The sequence below is a fragment of the Gadus macrocephalus genome, chromosome 2 (genome assembly GCF_031168955.1).
Source record: "Gadus macrocephalus chromosome 2, ASM3116895v1".
Classification (NCBI taxonomy): Eukaryota; Metazoa; Chordata; class Actinopteri; order Gadiformes; family Gadidae; genus Gadus; species Gadus macrocephalus.
In genome coordinates this window covers 21,194,199-21,212,712 of record NC_082383.1, presented here as the reverse complement: position 1 = coordinate 21,212,712, position 18,514 = coordinate 21,194,199, and the positions used below count along the sequence as shown (strand labels likewise).

Sequence of the window (18,514 nt, the reverse complement as noted above, 5' to 3'; positions counted from 1 at the left end):
CTTACTACCAAATACAAAAGATTTAACTTTCTCCTTCTCTATAGCGTAACAGCATTCAAGACAGAGTACATGTTACAATGTTTAGAAAATATACTTTATTTCCATTAAAAATGCATGTCAATGAAAAGTGGAAACACAAAAGCAAGAACAGAAAAGGTCTTTGTGCACGACCACAACATGAGATTAAGGATATCCCTGATTTTCCTGAGCATGATGGAATCAGGGTGTGTGATTCGGCTGTTTAGAATCGCAGAGAGAATGCTTTGTAGGATAGGTTGGTGAAAACGTCTATATGGTCACTGCTGCCTCCCACTGTCAGGACCTGAAAAATCACATAAATACATAGTAATTATATTTATATTGATAACATATGAGGAAAGAATGATAGATCAAGTTGAAAGGAATACTACAAATCCACACTTAAACGTAGCAACTACAGTCATAGATTAAAACCACACAGAACCAAATAGAGTACTAGGCTGTTACTACAATATAGGGCAGGCACTTGTGTTTTTTGCTCATCACCATTTCCTGAAAACACAGCACCCTCCAAGGATCATGAAATGGTTCACAATCACCCAGAATGTAAGCAGTGTGGACAGTCTGTGGTCTTTTCATCATGCTGTTGTACATTTCTCACAGTCTTTTCCATCCGTTTCCCCTTTTGTTGTTTCCGGAACCCCATGAAATACAGTTTGTCATGAAAGCTATTTATATAAATTCTTTACCTGCGATATGCAATTTTTATTATATTGCAATTCTTTCTATATTATTTTTTACAAGCCGTTTGAACTGCTGCCCTTTCCTGTGTTTTGCGTGAGTATCCACCTAGATGTATGCTGGATCAGTCTACCAGCCTACCCAGTGGACTGTAAAAAATGTTGCAAAATCTATCCAGCATAAATCTAGACGGACACTCCCACTTGTGGTATCACCAAACCAACGGAAAAGACAGATTTTTCTAACGGCTTGTAATGAACATAACTGCTCCTGTCGCTTTGGATAAAAGCGTCTGCTAAGTAATGTAAATGTCTGCTATTAAAAAGGCCAAATCCGTCCTGCAGGACACATCACACCCCGGTCACAAACTGTTCGAACTACTGCCATCAGGCAGGAGATACAGGTCAATGAAAACGAGAACAAACCGACTACAAAACAGTTTTTATCCAACAGCCATAACCTCACTAAATGTTGCTACCAGAAAATAGTTGTGTTGTGTATCACATTTGTGTAGGCACATTTATAAAGGTGAATGTTTGTGTGGGTGTGTCTTATGTGTTTTTTAGTGTTACTTAGTTGATTATAGTTTTTATTTATTTAATTATTTATATGTACTACCTCAATGTGATGTTTTTGCACTGAACACGGACTGCACTTAATTTCGTTGTACTTTGCGTCACAATGACAATAAAGATATTCTATTATATTCTATTGTATGATTTTAGCGCCATTTTCAACGCGGAGGATCCCAGTGGATTTGGGTCGGTGTGTCCGATTGGCTGGACCAGGACGTGGCTTATAAAAGGCTCTACGTGCTGCATCAGAAGGCTCACCCTGTGCTCGGTGCTGTTGGTGTTGATGGCCAGCGTGTTGATGGAGTGAGGCGTGCAGGGGATCTGGGCCTTGACCTCGCCGCCCATCAGGCAGTGGGAGACGCACTGGCCCTCGCCCACCGTCAGGATCTGAACGAGGGGAGCATCGGCTAGTTAAACCGTCACCGAACACAAACCGCCTGTGTATCTCTTTTCATCCGACAAATGATACGACAAATAGGAGATACACAGTCCAAAAATAATCATCAAATAAAAAGTCTGCAAGATGATTTTTTAAGACTTTTAAGACTGCTTGTTGACATATTTTCAGTAGATTACATTTTTATCTCACTTTACTCTACTTCTGCCACCTGTTCTTGCTACTCTGCCATCTAAATAAAGTAGTATGTTATTAACACTCACACCAAAGAAAGTAATTATTACATTAAACTAAGTAACGTATGATAAAAAACAAAAGGAAACTCCAGGTCCACAGGAATACCAATTCATGAGTCTCCATCATGTGTGGACGGATGTGTGCCATCCGTCCACACATCCTCCCTGACAACCGCTCGCATTCAAAGGAGAGCAGTGCCACACAAGCACCACGCGGTGTGAATTCTAATGATGGTGGCAAACACACACACACACACACACACACACACACACACACACACACACACACACACACACACACACACACACACACACACACACACACACACACACACACACACACACACACACACACACACACACGCACACGCACACACGCAGCTCACCATGTCCTGGTAGAAGGTGGCTTGCCGCTGGCAGCCAGACAGCGGGAAGACGGAGGTGGGGGACATGGAGCGGAGGTGCCACAGGGACAAGGAGGGACCCCCACCGCACAGCTGTGGTCAGAGGGGTCGGAGAGGCACAACACTCGTGACTAGAGCAGCCATTTTGAATATATTACTGAATAAAAGGAGCTTGACCGGACTGAAGAGTGAGACACAGTATAGACAGGATTATGAGGCCTTTTTTTCCAATGCAACATATTAAAAAAGATGGTTGATAATAAACGTCAATTGAACAATAACACGCATCACTTTTGGTCTCTTTTTTAATAAAGATATTTTAGTTATAGACATGTCAATAAGAATACTATGCTTTGAAACCAGAACATATAGTGTGATGTGCAAAAGGCATGGGGTGATTCAAGAAGCCGTTTCTTGGAACCACAATGGAGAAGTGAAATTAGTAAAAGGCAGGATGTGATACAGAACACCAACACTTGCAGAATCTGTCCTGTCGTCCACGCAACACTACATATCAACCTATCGGGACAACATTTAGATGGTGCACCTTACTGCCGATTTAGCAAATCAAACTGTTGATCGATCAGTCAAATAGTGAGTCAACAAGTCAGGTGTCCTTGTGATTGGACAACTTGTCGCCGCCCGCTGCTTACCATCCAATCAGAGTCCGTGGTTAGGCAGCTGATCCACTTGCCGTGCTGGGGGCGGGCACAGGTCTACGATTCCATCCAAACAAAAAAGCGAGAAGGAGAAGTGGGGATTTGGTATTTGGGGTCACAGTGTAATTAGGTTATATTTATAGGGGCCCCCATTCTACCAACCGGGTGCGAGTGTGTAAGCCATTACAAGCTGTTTCGAAATCCGCCCTGCCCTGTTATTTTGGTGACATCGCAAGTAGGAGGGTCCACCGAGATGTACGATGGATCGATAGGCGTACCAGTTGCTACAGTTCACTGGGTAGGTTTGTAATGGAGAGTCACACTCCTACCTGGTTGGAACATAGGGACCCTTTGAGATAGGTGATTGTGAGCATATCGACTGGCAAGATCTTCATACATGTATTCAACAACCCGACAATCATAAGTGGGTCCTGAAGTGGTCTCACTTATGATTGTCTGTCACAAAGTTAGCCTTATATTATGAGATAGTCTGGTAAATATGTTTCTTACCTCATATTTGTAAACTTCAACACAGTGCACACACTGGCTAGTCCTTGTGTCTAAAGTGATACAAGACCATAATAGAAACAAAGTCAATGCTTTTAAGTATCGATATGTATAAACATAGCCAAAGGAACTGAATATAATATACATATAAAATACAATATACATCTTTGTAAGATAGTCACTACCATCGCTTCGTTAGTTTCAGTTGATTTGAGCTTTTTTTTTTTTGTTACACATCACAATCTATGAGTCAATTCCTATTTTTCTGACCAAAATGTCTAGCCTGGCTACGCCCGCCTAAGCGCTTTCGCTCAATATTAATTTCCCTTCAGTACTATGTCTGGGTCTGCTGTATGTTAGTGGGTTTACTCCGTCCAAATTTTGTGCATCCAATCAGCGAACAGAGGGAGTGGCTGAGAACAATGAAGTTAAAGTCAGCTCTCGTGAACGGACATCTTCACGCACGGTGTTTGGTTTGTTTACAGCCTGCCCGCAACGTGATCCCCGGCCAAACGTTAGCGATTGGTTATAGCACATCCAGACTGGCACTGGGCAGATCCAATAGTTTTAAACTTCAACAGACACCCGCCTTCAAGTGAGTTAACGTTAGTCAATTGAGTGGGTCCAGACTCTCTTTGCAAACTAAATGAAGCACGAGAGTCTGGTAGGACCAGGCTACAAAATGTCAGTGACGACATATATTATTACAACCACAATTCAGGCCCATGAGGAAGCTGTTTCCTACCTAAAGATGACACTTTACCCCGAGTAAACCACAACTAGACCATAAGTCATAATAATAATAAGTGTTTTCAAACATGGAACTAGACAGCCGTAAAATCAAGAGACAGCTCTGACTGGAATTGTATTCAGGGAGAACACACGTGGTTCATTTTGACATGTATGACACAAGTACAAATGTCGCCATTTAGCAGTTGGCCAGATCGTATCGGGATAAGCGGCAGGTTCTACGACTTTAAGAACAACAATCGGATTTACTTCTAATCTCAAATTCAGGCCGGTTGTAGTGAGGTGTGCATGGAGTTCGATTAACACCGTGTGAAGAACCCGTTATTGCTATTGACCTTCGGCCTCTGGCTGTTTTCTACACAGCCCTTAAGCATCAACCCAAAAACACACGTTATTCCCCGGCTGTTTAACAACAAGCCACGACAAGCACCGCCACGGGTTATAGACAAAAGAGGACGTCAATCGCGCGGTATTTGTATAATGTGCTATAGATAAAAAAACACCTGAACGGGGCCGGCCTCCATCACTCACCCCAGATCCTCACAGCCCCGTCCTCCCCCCCAGAGAGCACCTCGGAGGCCCTCTCCCTCACGCTCAGACAGTGGATGTAGTCCGTGTGGCCCTGCAGCACCGACTAGGGGACAGAGAGGGGCAAGTGTCACTCTGAGGCTCTCGACGAGGGTCGCCGGGGGGCAATCGTAGAAGACGGTGTGTGTGTGTGACCTTAAAGGCGCCGTTCTCCAGATCCATGATGTGGACGTTGTTGTCCCCACCTCCCACTGCTAAGCTGTTGTCCTAGGACGGATGAGGAGGAAGAGTGAGAGAGAGAACCCAATGCCGTCGCTGGTGCTATCCCCCCAGAGCTCTACACAGAGATCAGAGCGGCAGAGTTCAATCTCTAGGTTGGGCTGATTATAAAAGGCCCACATGGTTGATGAAAAGCTTACGGAGGACTTTTACTTTCTGGACTAAGAAGTGCTTATTTTAGGAATTAGACAACATTCTGTAAACAAACTAGTAACAGCTTCGGACACGCATTGTGTGCATGCATGCGTGCGTGTTTGACTCACTGCAGGGTTAAGCGCCATGGCATTAATCTCTGGGATCTCTAGGCTTGATCTGAGGGATGGGGGAAGAGCACAAAGACACTGATTGTAGGCTGCATACCTTAAAGGCCCACACACACATTGTGCTCAACAGAAACGAATATGTGCACGACACACGCACACACACACACACACACACACACACACACACACACACACACTTCTCACTTGTAATTAGGTCTCCGTGTCCATGCAGCTTTCACATTCTGGAGAAAATGAGCCACACAAAGAAAGTCAAGCCCCATTAGATTGTGTGGACGTACTTAAAAAACATGCACCTGTGCGTACTTAACAAACATGCACCTGTCCTGCACCAAATAAATAAGGCAAAGAATAAATCAATGAACTCATTGACAAAATTCTTACTTCATATTCTTACTTTAAATATTAATATAAATAAAAAGTGCTTTTATATTTACATTTAGAATTCACTTTTATCCAAAGCGACTTACAATAAGTACATTTGTCTACAATAGACTTGTCTACAATTTAATCATTCTGGATATGAATAGCTTCATGCATTAATCTTTGCAAGCCGATGTGGCATGTACAGATGTATTTGTGAACTTCACCAATCTGCAGAGTTTTTCTCTCTGAAAAACGGATGCTGAAAAGAAGTACCTTCTTTATAAGCTCCGCCCAACTCCATGCGCTTATCTCTCCATTTCCAGCACTCAGGAGGTGAGAGTCAGTGGAGAGGAGGGAGAACACCGGCCCCTCGTGAGCTGGAGGAAAGAAAAGGAGGAGGAGCGGGAAGAAGGAGATGTTGAATGACTGGTTTATCAATTTACCCCCTTGGAGGTAAATTGCATATTTTCGTTTCATATTCTTTGTCTATGAATAAGAGGACTTTGACTGCTGACGGCTACAGAATATGCAATCGCACATACACCCAGAAAGCTACAATTTAATGAATGCATCATGACAATAAATATACATTTGTTGAATAGTAAACAGAATGAGGCCAAATGAAGACAATATTTTTGAGGAAGCGGATCTGTCTCCCGAGACAAGATAAAGTCAACACTACTCCGAACGTTGGGAGGAATCTACCCACCTGTAAACGTTAGAATGGGTTTCTGGCTCAGCTCGTTCGCATCTGGCCCCAGGGCTGCGGAGAGACTGCAAAGAGGTGGCATTCAAAGATGGTTAAGGAATGATCTCACACCCCTTGACTCTATGTCATATTTCCTAAAGCAGCATGACCACGTAAACATGCATCAGATCCGTTATTTGAGGACACTTTCTTTTCTCTCACCTGAAAAGTGCTATCTCCCCATAGTTATTACCAGCGGCCAAGAATTTACCACAAGGAGAGAAGCTCTGGGAGAAGACAGACATGTGGAGCAGCTGGAAGACAGAGGCATCAATGTGTGAGAGTGTATTTAGGTTTCAGCGACACTTAACGTGCATGTGGTAGCCAGACACACAATCCTTTGGGTCATTATTACAATAATTATAGTGCAATTGCCATAATTATTATTAGGCATGCATAACAATCTTAATCTATACACATGATGCATCAATATTGGACCGGCAGTTTCTACACATCTTGTGTGTAAACACATTTTTCACACCCCTCAAAGCAATGAATTACATATTTTATAAAGGTATACAAATCAGGATTAAACTCTGCACAACAAATGCATCTCGCAGACACCGAATCTACTTTTAATACAATGCAGTCCGCCGTCCAGACACGAGCAAAGCTTAGATCGGCTATAGCTTCTTCTTTAACCCAACAATTACCTCGATCAAACCCATGACGTCCTAGAGGTTCAAAAGCGGTTCCTTATTATGAAATTAAGTATATCGAAAAGGGTTCAGACATAAATGAGCGAGGGAAAAAGCTTTGTATTTGCGGCGCCTATTTCTGACGTCACGCACGCTCTGAGGATTCTGGGACATGAAGTTTTGACTCCGATGCGTTAGTGCCATGGACCAGGAGGCAGTGATAGGTCTCTCTATGGCTCTGCATGGACCTATTAAAGAAGTTAGTGCACATTAGCATAAGGGGAGGAGAACAGAGACTACCACGGCTTTAAATCGATCCTATTCTACAGATATTTTTATTAAAGCGTTATTACATTGCCAATTTCCCACTTGGCAAATACTTCATAGACAAGATATATTTTATTAAAGTGGGTAAAACTGCCACTCGAGCCCATTGAGCAAGTCGATCACAATAAGATCGATTTTCCAAAAAAATGGTTAGTTTTCACATTTCTATTTTAATTTGACTGACTATACTATTTATTATTCGAACAGTCCTGCTGTAACTTGCTAATCTTATTGCTGGCAAAGTGGCAATCCATGAATGGAAATCCCTATGATCACCTCTCTCTCATTACATAGGAATTGTAAAGTTAAACTCCATGTTTTTTCATTCATACAGTAAGTTTACAATACGAGTTGACAGAAATGGTGTCAAATTTGTTGTGCGAGTTTCCCACAACCGTTAAAGCTGACTTAAATAAGAAGGAAAACAAACACATCTAAAATGTACAACTGCTTTTTATTATCATGATTCATTTTCACAAAGAAACCACGTGGGGCAGTTTCATAATCACATTACATAGAAACAGCATTTCTGCTCATCGATATTAACCAAAACACAGACAGCTCATATCTACATTTAGAACAATGCAACTGACGGATACAGTACAAGAACAGATGGAAAGCCAGGGGATCATTCCGTCATGAGTTACCGTTTTCATTATATAAAGTGTTTGTGTCTTTGTGTTTGTGTGTCCGCGTGTTTGTCTGCATGTCTGTGTGCGTCTGTGAATGTGTGCGTGTCTGTCTGTGTGTGTGTGTTTTATATGTCTGAGATGAAGTAAATTCTCCAGTAACCCCGCTAAATTCCAAGACTGCACCTTGCAACCGATTCTTCCTTTAGATCATAAAAGCCTTGCCGGTTAAAAAAAACAAAGAAAAGAAGGGGGAAAAAAAAAAAGCCAACCTTCTGGGTCACAGAAAATCACAAAATCAGACGCAACCGCCGTGCCTCAGGGCACGGCCGGGTACGGCCCCTTCTCGCATCCGTGGCTCTGCGACTAATCTGAGTTATCGAGTCCGTAACGCGGTCCCATTCAGACCACCAGGGGGGGGGGGGGGGGGCGGGGGGACGACTCATCTTCTTTGCCGGCTGCTCGGAGAGCGACTGCTGCCGCTCCTGGGGGAAGGGAGAGAGGAAAGCGTCAGTATGGATCCATCACCGACGCCATCGTCTACTCGGATCAATACAGCGTGCCTTCATTGGGATCAGTGAGACGAGATATCTAACAAATCGATATATTTATCTTCCACCTGTACCCCGACCGAGAGAACCCTTACCTATACCCCATTCCTTTCGTTTTAATGTGTATAAACTGGCATCAGAGATACAGGGCCGTCAGAAGCGGTTTCACAGCCAAATTAGTAAGAAAATAAACATCACTAATAAAGTTTGTTCATGAAGCATTTCAGAACTGTCCGTCTACTGTTAGACTAACATCCTCGGTCCGGTAGTGAGGGGGCGCTATAGCCCAGCTCAGTTCCCGGGTCGCGTTTCCACCGCCGACTAAGTACCCATATTGTAGGCCGGATGTCGATCGCCGCGGCGGCTACGTAAACATCGTGACATCATAGCAGCGCGACACAGTGTAGCCTGCTCAATAAAAACACTAAATAAAGTAAAAACAGTACGGCTCACGCCCACTTTTGGCGGTGGAAATGCGATCCGTGCCGCACCTTTGCGAACCGAACCCTCTGGTGGAAACGCGCCATTAAAGGTCTTAAAGTAGTGTGGATGTGGGTGGCAGCCGGTCGATAGGGACCGCAATCAACTGAATACACATTTCACGTCCTCAGGGACACACGCGTTCAGCGGCTGATTGGCTACGCACTTGCGAGTGGGCGGGGAATGTGCAGCTCTGCGGTTCCTGGGCGGAGAGTAGCTGAGAGAGCGCGAGTCCCTCAGGGAGTCCTGGGGAACCCGTGCTGGTCTGGCCGGGCTGAGGAGGCAACGGACAGACACACAGACCATCAAGGACTGGACCAGGCTTAAGAGGCACCACGGATCAGGGACAGATATCCAGCCCACCTCTGGGGGCCCCGACTTGCCACAGCGCTAACAACGTAGCGAAAATGCCCGATTCCCACCTGTGGTCATACCTGTGGTTATCCGTTTCCCCCCCTCTTCAACCCCCATCAAGGCACCACAAAAGTCCATACGACTATATATATATTTAAACACATAAAGAAGGATCGACATCCCTAGAAAGTTTATCCCATTAACATTTCTAACTATCAACTATCAAGTCGAGCTCTTCTTACCTCTTTTTCTTGTTTTCCTTCTCGCTTTCTGAAGAGGAAGATGAAGAGGAAGGAGCAGCAGCAGCAGCAGCAGCAGCAGCAGCAGCAGCAGCAGCAGCAGCAGCTGGCTTTCTGTTGGCGAGGAGGAGAGGGAGGTTTAGGTCACCGGGTTACACTCAAGACACTCTCAGCAGGACAACCCAGACAAAAGAGAAAGATGAACCCAGATGCATCAAGATGTCCTCCTCACCCTTTCCCCTGCTCCGCCTCTGAGTCAGAGCTGTCCGAAGAGGACGAAGACGAGGAAGACGAGGAGGACGACGAGGACGAGGACGAGCCGGAGCTCGCGCTCTTCTTTCCCTTTTTGTCGGGCGCGGCCGCCCTCCCGTTCACGGCGCCCTCGGGCCGCGGCGCCGGGGGCTGTGCGGCCCGGGCGGGGCTGACCTGCCGCGGCACGGGGCTCCTCTCACGGCCCCCTCTGGCCTCTGGGGGGGGCACGCGGCTGGAGGCGGAGGAGGAGGAGGAGGAGGGGGGCTCTTTGGCCGGGTGGACGGGGGCGGGGGAGGCAGCCTTCCTGCTCGCCTCTCGGGGCTCCCGCTCCTTGGCGGCGGCGGGCTTCTCGGCGGCGACGGCGACGGTGGCGTCCTTCTTCTGCCGCTGGGGGGAGGGGGACGACGCGCTGGAGGAGGAGGAGGACGACGAAGAGGAGGAGGAGGACGAGGAGGCGGAGCGGCGGGCCGGTGGCGCCTCCTCCTTGGGCGGCGGGCGCTCCTTGCGCTCCCGCGCTCGCTCGGCGTCCCGCTGCCGGCTCCGCTCCCGCTCCTTCTCCCGCGTCGCCTCCTTCTCGCGCTCCCGCTCCTTCTCGCGCTCCCGCTCCTTCTCGCGCTCCCGCTCGCCGCGCTCCTTCTCCCGCGGCCGTTCCCTGGGCCGTTCTCGGGAGTGGGAGCGGCTGTTCCTCCGTCGGTGTGGGGAGGGGGAACGTCTGGATCTGAGGGTTCAGGGAGGAGGAGGAACATGGAGGACTGATGAGTGGTGGGCAGTGTCACGCCATCTAGAAATACAGACGGTACGGCGTTCACCTCCGTCACTAATCAACTTCTTTCTTATTATTTGTTTTGATGCAGGATAAGTAATTAAATAGTCCACAATAAAGTAAAAAAATAAAGCCATTCTTTGCCGTTTCCTTGTTGTTTAGACTGAAATAGGTTTGTTTGAATTCGAATCAAACGATTAGTCCGAGTTCCCCCGGGACATTAAAACTAAGGGTGAGATTTATAGCAGCATACTACTTCTGTGCTGGAGTTTTGAAACAACCTCACATAAAGTTGATGTAGTCATAACGTATGTCTATTTTTAAGTTAGAAATATATTGGATATTCCCCTTCTGAATTACAGCAATCTGACACTGGGAACTAAAGACTCAACCCTGGGAGTCTCGGGTGTCTAGCAATGTATACCTGGCCAGGAGACAGTCAGGCAGCAGCCCTCCTCTCTAGAGACCCATCGTTTGGTCAATATTTCTACAGAAGAGTTGGATTACAAAGTACCCTGCCCGGGTATGTCTCAGGTTTCAAAATGTCCGCAATGGATTTGAACAGCGTGGCCAGTGTTAGTGTAACGCACATCGACCGTGTTAAACAGGTTTAACTTACTCTGACTAAGAGGATCAAGAATTGTTGGCAAATTGCATTTAAGACACAGCATTGGAGGAATGGAGGCTACACAATGTCATGCAAGATACAAGAACTTCTATCACCAGCAACACCAGCTTTTAGGAAATGTCTGGAAGGTATAGAGTGTTTACTGCCAAAGTCTAGATGTGGTGGTTATAGTTTTTCTGGCATTTTGGACGCAATTCCAAGTACCTAAATCCCCCACATTGGTGAGGGACCGGTTCAAGGAAGCCCTTATCAGAACATTCCATCAGAGCTTCGACAACAAAGTGGCGGAATGCAACGGTTGTGGGCGAATCCCGCCACATTTTTGGGTCTCTTTAGAACAGCGCAAGACTTGATAAGGGCGTAAGACTTGATAAGGGTCCGAGACTGATGAGGTCCCTCTATGCCCACACCCGGCCTCACCTGTAGGGGGGGCTGCTGCGTCGGCGGGCGCTCCTGGAGCGGCTCCTCTGGGCCGGCCTCTCCCTGGACCTCTCCCGCCCGCCTCGCTCTCTCAGCCTCTCCCTCTCCCTGTCCCGCCCGTGCTCCCTGCTGCGGCTGCGCCGGGGCGGGGAGGGCCTGCGCCCGCGGGCGGGGGGGTCCTGGTACTGGCGGGGCGGGGTGCGGCGGGGAGGAGGGGAGGGCGATCGGCGCGACGGGACCGCCGCAGACGGGGGCTTGGGTGACGCGGAGCGGGACCTCCGCCCGGGGGGGCTGGCGGCCCTCCCGTGCCTCTTCTCCACGTCCCTCTCCTTGGGCTTGTCGCGCTCCCCGCCGCGGTCGGCCGAGTCTCCGGCCCGGGAGGGGGCCGGCGGTGGCAGGGCGGTGACCCTCCTGGGGGGGGACGCGGGCGGGGGGCTGGGGCTGTCCATCTGGGTGGGGCTGTAGCGCTCCTGGCCCCGGGCCCGCTCCCGGCCCCTCTCCTCCCCGGCGCCTCCGCCTCTCTCCGGGCTCCGCCTCTGGGCGTCCCCCTTGCCCGCGGGGCTGGCCTTCCCTCCGTTGGCCAGATACCGCTGAACGGCCCCGCCGACGGAGGCCACGCCCGCGGCCCTCTTGGGCGAGGCGCTCTTCTCCTTGGCAGCCGCCTTCTTGGCCTTGCCCTCGTCCTCAGACGAGGAGGAGGACGAAGATGAACCGGAGGAGGACGAGGAGGAGGAGGACGAGGAGCTGTCGCTGTCACTGCTCCCGCTGCTGCTGCTGCTCTCCTGGCCACTCTTCCCCCCGGCCTTCTGCTTCGCCCCGGCCTTCTCCTTCTTCTCCGGAGGGGCCTCCTTCCCGCGCCTCCCGCTAACCTCTACTCGCACTTCCCTCCCCTTGACCGCAGCGTTCCCGCGTCCGTCCGGGCGTCTCTCGCCAGAGGGGGACCGAGCGGGCTCCCGCCGGGCGTTGGCGCCGGACTGGCGGCCGCGCTGCGCCGCCGCCGCCTCCTCGCCCTCCTTGTTGCCCCGGGTCACGCTCCTCTCCTCCGAGCCGCTGTCCCTCGCCCTCTGGGCCTTGCCCTCGCCCTCTCGGCCCTTCTGCTGGCCGTTGGTGAGGGCCGGGGCGGGAGAGGACCTCCCCCTGTTGCTCCTCTGTCCCCGAGGCGGGGAAGAGTCCCTCTCCCTCCCTCTGGGCCTGCCGGAGGCCCGGTCCCGCGAGGAATCCCTCTCCTTCCGGGGCTCGCGGTCGGCGCTCCTGTCCCGCCTCCCGCGGTCCCTCTGTGGTGGCGGAGAGCGCGAGGAAGACGAGTCCTGTCTCGCCTTTCTGTCCTGCCTCTTCCCGTCCTTTTCCCGCTCGGCCTCTCGGCTTTTGACGGGGCGAGGGGGAGGCGAGGGCGATGAGGAGGAGTCGTGTCTGTTCTTCTGAGGGGCCGCCCGGCCTTGCCCCTTGTCGTCTCGGCTCCGGGAGCGCCTGGGTTTTTCCTGAACATCCCGGCCCCGGGCCTGCTCCCGGTGTTCCGGGCTCTTGGAGCGCCGGCCCTTGTCCGGGCCCTCCCGGCCCCGGGCCTGGTCACGGTGGGCGGGGCTCTGGGAGCGCCGGGGCCTCTCCTGAACGTGGCGCGCCCTGATCGGGTTGTCCCGATGCACCGGGCTCTTGGAGCGTCTGGGTTTCTCCTGGACCTCCCGCCCTCTGGCCTGGTGTTCCCGGTGTTCCCGGTGTTCCGGGCTCTTGGAGCGCCGGGCCCTGTCCGGGACCTCTCGGCCCCGGGGCTTCTCCTGTTGCTGTGGCGCCGGAGAGGGAGAGCGCGAGTCCTGCCTCTTGGAGGAGACCTTGTCGTTGGCCCGTCTCTTCTCCTTGTTGGCCCGCTGTGGTTCCGGTGAGCTGTGGGCTACGGGAGACTTCTGCCGGGACGACACAGGACACGGTTTAGGACGGCCTCACGTTACGGAGCACCTTTTAACGTCAGCATCGGTAACGGCGTAGCCTTGGTTGGACCGTGTGACTTACCCCCCTGTTGCCATGGCGCTTTGGGCTGGTCTCCTCGGGGCCACGCCCCCTCACATCCGGGGACCGCCCCCTTCGGCCCTCGTCCGCTCTTTTGCCCGGCTGGTCCGGTTGCCGTGCCCTCGGGAGCATGGGAGATGGGCTGTCGAAGGACACCATCAAATGTTAGATTGACAGCTCTATATATTCGGAAATCATCAATTTCCATGTTCCCTGGGATATCATTCCACTCCTTTCAGGCCTTCAAGGTATGCAAATGAAGACTGGCTTGCTTCTGACAACCACTTGCCTGTACTGGCAGGCTTTAAGATAAACTGTTCAACTTGAATGTGTAAACATTCAGAGGGTGATGCACTTCCGGCTAAAGCCAGGCCTGGCTGGCGTTTTAACACGATCTTATCACATCACATTCCCCCCGACGTTGGGTGCTGCCCCCAAAAACACGTTTTGATCAGATACCACCTTAATACCAGGTGGGTGATCGACCTTTACAGTAAAAGCAGGCGGATGTGTCGGGAAGATTGTTTTGTAAAGCAGCGCTAACCTTCGAGCAGAGCCAGATGAGATACTGGTGGCGCGCGCGGCCTTGGCGTCAGGCAAGACGGCCGCGTCACTCTTCCGCTTCCTCTTGGCGGCCTTTGCCTTCTCTCCTGAAGAGCTGCGGGGGTGGGGGAACACGAATGCCGTTCACATGGTTTGCGGGACACATTTCAGTGAAGCGCTGCCATTGCCTTGCACTATAAACAATTTGATGGATATCATCCAAAGAAATAATGTCAATATTGTTCCATCTAGATATCTAGCAAAAAGTTGAACCCAGGAGTTATCTTATCAGTATACACAAACAATTATAGTACTAAACTAATAGCTAACCTTAAGCGATAAAGTTTGAACCATACTAATACGTAGTAGTATTAGTACAAGTACCAGTAGTAGAGGTAGATTCAGGCCATACTACTACTAGGAGTTGCATACAGAAAGTTGTGTTTAGTAAAAGATGTGAAACATGAACTGGTTCAATTCTTACTACTGCAGAGCATTCTGGCGATTTACTTATATTACTTATTTTAACAAAAGCCAGTATGTCGGTAAAACATTTTTGGAGGAGCTTGGTGCTCAAGTTTGGGAAGAATAATAAGGAAGAATTCCCAAGAATTGCATAAACTGAGCATTGCCCGTCAGCGCAAAACCAACTAAAAAGAATGGAGGGAATGCTGGAAGGAGATAGGAATAACAACGCCTACCTGTTGCTCTCCTCTTCTTCGTCTGATGAGGCCTCCCTGTAAACAAAACACAAACATCAGCGTGACGCTACACACGGCGCACAGCGGGAAGCCCAGAGCGTCAACGTGGAGACGGAATTACCTCTTCTTTTTCTTCTTCTTGGATTTCTTCTTCTCTCGTCGGGGAGAGGGGGAGCCACTCTCTGAGCTGCAGAGAGCAGGAGAGAGGAGGAATGAATCCAACGCTCAGTGATCTCATTTGGGTTCATTCACAAAGTACGATCACCACAGGCTAGAGGTGCAAACAGGCCCTTTTGTTAACAAGTAAAGCAGGATATTTAATTATAAATGGTCCCAAAAGTGGCTTCGCTGTTGCACATTGTGGGTGGATCTAAAATCAGTTTCTTCACAAATGATAAGTGGAGGTAGAGTTCTCCCGCATTTGATAAATTTACAATGATGACTGCCTGTTAGGGACTTGCATCAAAAACATAAACAAAAGAAAAAAATCACATGTCTCAGTAGCAGTTTCTGTTTGAAAGTTATTTACGCTCCGATAAAACCGTTCAAGGCAGAGATTCAAAGTAGGGATCAGGTTTGATTGAGGCGTAGCCTGCTAGCTCTGCTACAGTTATATACAGTTGTTGAGCTCCAGCGTGTGCTTAACGCAGGTAGACTGTAAATGGTCAGGTTAAACTGCACTTCAAAATGCGTACATTGGTAGGTGGGGAGAAAGCACCTACAAACCAGTACTTGTTTGTGATTCGGACCATGGCTTTGATTCATTTCCCCCCCCCCCATCCCTACTACGGACGTGGTGAAACCACGAGGACTCCTCACCTGTCGCGGTTCTTGTTCTTCTTTTTCTTCTTCCGGCTTTGTTTCCTGGGAGGGGAATCCGAATCTTCAGACTCTTCTATCACCCTGAGGAAAGGCAAAGGCAACAAAAGATGCAAATCAAGGTTGAGGCCAGGGACAGTAATGACAATTGAGCCTAGAGATTTGACTGAGTTTGTAATGATGGCCACACTGACCGCCTTTCTAAACAGAACCCACACACTCACACATATTTCTGCTGCTGTTGCTGCTGCTGCTTCTCCTTTTCAAGGCGCTCTTGGTCCCTCTTCTCCTTCTCCCGCTCCTTGCGCTCCGGGTGGAAGGACGAGCCGTCCACGTAGTCTTTGGAGATGCCGAACGCGTCACGCAGCCGGTCATTCTTCTGCTGGTTGGCCGCGGCCAGGGCGTGAGTCTCGGTCGCCCTGAGACGAAGAAACAGTGAGGTGTAACAGGCTTAATCCTAATCCTATCAATGGATTTATTTCAGGTCATGCCCACATAACATTTTGATGGCTCCATTCAAATCAATACTTGTGTGAAACATGAACATTTTGTTAGAGTAGTTATGTGGGACTTACGCTGGCCTATCTGTTGTGGCTGGTGCAGGCTCCTGCTTCTCCTGCAGCATCATACGGAAGCTGTTGACCTTCTCGTCGATCTCCTCCACAGAATACCTGGTCACCCAAACAGATTGAACATCAATCGGTGTACAACTAAGCTTTAATTTCCCCTCCATTGTATGGCGATGGTCACAATTGATTTCGCTGCAATTCTCTGAATAATCTTACACTCACACCAATTTGACAAACTTAGTTGTGAACCACCAGATATCAAATTCCTCACAAAATAGATGAGAAAGGAAGAAGACCCCTAAGTGGAGGCAAGTCTGTTACACCTATGAACAATCTTTCAGATTTCTGCATTTCTCGTATTGTAAATATAGCGCTTTTGGTGTGGCGTCAATGGCAAGATAAATAAACAAATACTGTGTTGAGACGCATTTAGTAGAGAAGAACACAAAAGAACAAGCAACCGCCCCCCGGCAAAGCCCTCACCAGTACAGGTCTTGCCACTCACACCCACCAGCCAAAGCTACCCTTGATCTCCGTTTGTCTGATTCCCTTACCCTTGCTCCTCCATCATGTCCTGGAGCTCGGCACACTTGACCTCCAGCTGCCTCTTGCGCTGGTGCTCCAGGATCTCTGCGTTGGGCTGCCGGTTCAGCTGGCTCTCCAGCCTCTCGCGGTCCTTCTCGTCGCGCTCGCCGCCACGCTCGTCCCGCGGCCGCTTGGCCCGCAGGCTGGAGAGGTTGCGCTGCACATAGCCATTGGTGCCGCTGCCCCGAGGTGTGGTCAGGCCGATGCCATTGTACATGGCTCCACTGAAGAGATACACAGGGAACAGGTGTCAGTCAAGCGCCACGTACGTTGGTACAGGGTATCAACAAGTGAGAAACGTCATCCCGCCTCCATGCCCTGCAGCCAACCAAACACAAACAATCTAGGAACAATGCGAGCATTTTTGCGCCAATGACGTGACGTATATACACATGTTAACAGATTGATATTCAAAATCGTCCAAATTAGTATATTATACAGGCCACTCATGTCAAATGGGGTGTTGGGATGTATACACAGCCCGCTCAAAACACGACCCTGAATGAACCGAATACCTTTCGTCATTAACTCCTGTAACCTTCTATAATAACGTGGTTCACACTCCTTTGGTCTTAATTCCATCAAGTACAAACCAAGGATCGAACACGAATTGTTTTTCATCAGCTAAGCCACTAGTAGTGACCAGGGACACTACAATTCTCGGGCCTCTCCGTTCAATTCAAACGATCGTCATAAATAAGTTGGAGGCGAGTGGCGCTCGAAGTTGTTAGGGCGGCAAAACGCTCCATTCATTTAAATCTCCTTACACTGATATCTCATTGGCACAACCGGACAAATAAAGACATAGAAAGCCCACAATGACGGGATAGGTAGTAGCAAATTAGCACGTGCGCCATAGCGCTGGCCTTCCGCCTCATCTACATCCCCGTTACACTTGTCCTTACGTGTTTATTGTCTAAAACAAAAGGGGGGATAAAGAATACCAACACTGATATATTATTTACAACTAGGAAGCTTGGACCCGAATGAAAGGTCGAACTTGTTTTGTAGTTAGCCAACAACGTCCACTAGCTAGCTAAACCGAGGCGGACGAGAAGCTGTCGTCGGCGAGCTAACGTTAGCCTCTAAGTTAGGAGCGACGCTAACGTCTCCTTCATCGAGTTACCTGCGTTTTCTCCTGGAGCGGAGAAGGCGACTTTAGGGGCAAATCAGCAGCGGTGGTGCCTCCGAATCAAAAGGGAAAATAGGACCGTGTTTGAGGTGACTTGACGCGACTGTCCCGGGTTACAAACGGCTAGCGGTGCGAGTCAGTTAGCTCGCTAGGTTAGCTCGTCTCTTCTTGGTCCGACCAGCCAGCAATGGAGGAGATAACCACGTGACGTAGGAGCTCCGTCCGCCAGCCCCCCGCGAGACGAGGGACCGGCGGCGCACCGGGCCAGGAAAGTCCATGGATGGGGTCCAACGACAGTGGACTACGTTGCTGAATACCTCTTACAGTCAATAATCATAACATATTAGATTAATAGAGTGAAGATAATGAATGTACAATGCATGCAAAAACAATAAATGGAATATTCACTATTTTAGATTTCAGAGACAGAAAT

The 18,514-nt window shown here is 49.3% G+C and overlaps 2 protein-coding genes across 2 annotated transcripts; both read right to left on the bottom strand.

Moving 5' to 3' along the window:
• Positions 1-72: 72 nt before the first annotated feature.
• On the bottom strand, positions 73-7,258 carry thoc6 (THO complex 6). Its single transcript, XM_060073833.1, has 13 exons — positions 7,104-7,258; positions 6,613-6,704; positions 6,412-6,476; positions 5,976-6,079; positions 5,523-5,560; positions 5,319-5,367; positions 4,972-5,043; positions 4,780-4,882; positions 3,502-3,551; positions 2,986-3,048; positions 2,315-2,425; positions 1,554-1,682; positions 73-322 (listed from the first exon to the last, which is right to left on the bottom strand). Exons 1-13 carry the CDS (start codon positions 7,116-7,118, stop codon positions 242-244), a joined length of 972 nt encoding a protein of 323 aa, XP_059929816.1. The 5' UTR covers positions 7,119-7,258; the 3' UTR covers positions 73-241.
• A 592-nt stretch (positions 7,259-7,850) lies between these two features.
• srrm2 (serine/arginine repetitive matrix 2) lies at positions 7,851-18,287 on the bottom strand. The gene is made up of 14 exons (XM_060073398.1): positions 18,076-18,287; positions 16,919-17,173; positions 16,371-16,466; positions 16,020-16,214; positions 15,796-15,879; positions 15,098-15,163; positions 14,977-15,012; positions 14,277-14,390; positions 13,736-13,874; positions 11,732-13,629; positions 9,901-10,638; positions 9,672-9,782; positions 9,242-9,349; positions 7,851-8,529 (listed from the first exon to the last, which is right to left on the bottom strand). Exons 2-14 carry the CDS (start codon positions 17,164-17,166, stop codon positions 8,487-8,489), a joined length of 3,876 nt encoding a protein of 1,291 aa, XP_059929381.1. The 5' UTR covers positions 17,167-17,173; positions 18,076-18,287; the 3' UTR covers positions 7,851-8,486.
• Between the last annotated feature and the right edge of the window lie 227 nt (positions 18,288-18,514).

What these genes read in the sequence shown, in the direction of transcription:
- thoc6 (XM_060073833.1), bottom strand. An exon ending in ACACGGAGACCTAATTACAA is followed by an intron (nt 5,368 to 5,522) that starts GTGAGAAGTGTG and finishes CCCATCCCTCAG; the next exon opens with ATCAAGCCTAGAGATCCCAG. An exon ending in CGGGGCTGTGAGGATCTGGG is followed by an intron (nt 3,552 to 4,779) that starts GTGAGTGATGGA and finishes GTATCACTTTAG; the next exon opens with ACACAAGGACTAGCCAGTGT.
- srrm2 (XM_060073398.1), bottom strand. Translation starts at nt 17,166, where the DNA reads ATGTACAATGGCATCGGCCTGACCACACCTCGGGGCAGCGGCACCAAT. An exon ending in GCCACAACAGATAGGCCAGC is followed by an intron (nt 16,215 to 16,370) that starts GTAAGTCCCACA and finishes TCTTCGTCTCAG; the next exon opens with GGCGACCGAGACTCACGCCC. An exon ending in CAACAGCAGCAGAAATATGT is followed by an intron (nt 15,880 to 16,019) that starts GTGAGTGTGTGG and finishes GCCTTTCCTCAG; the next exon opens with GGTGATAGAAGAGTCTGAAG.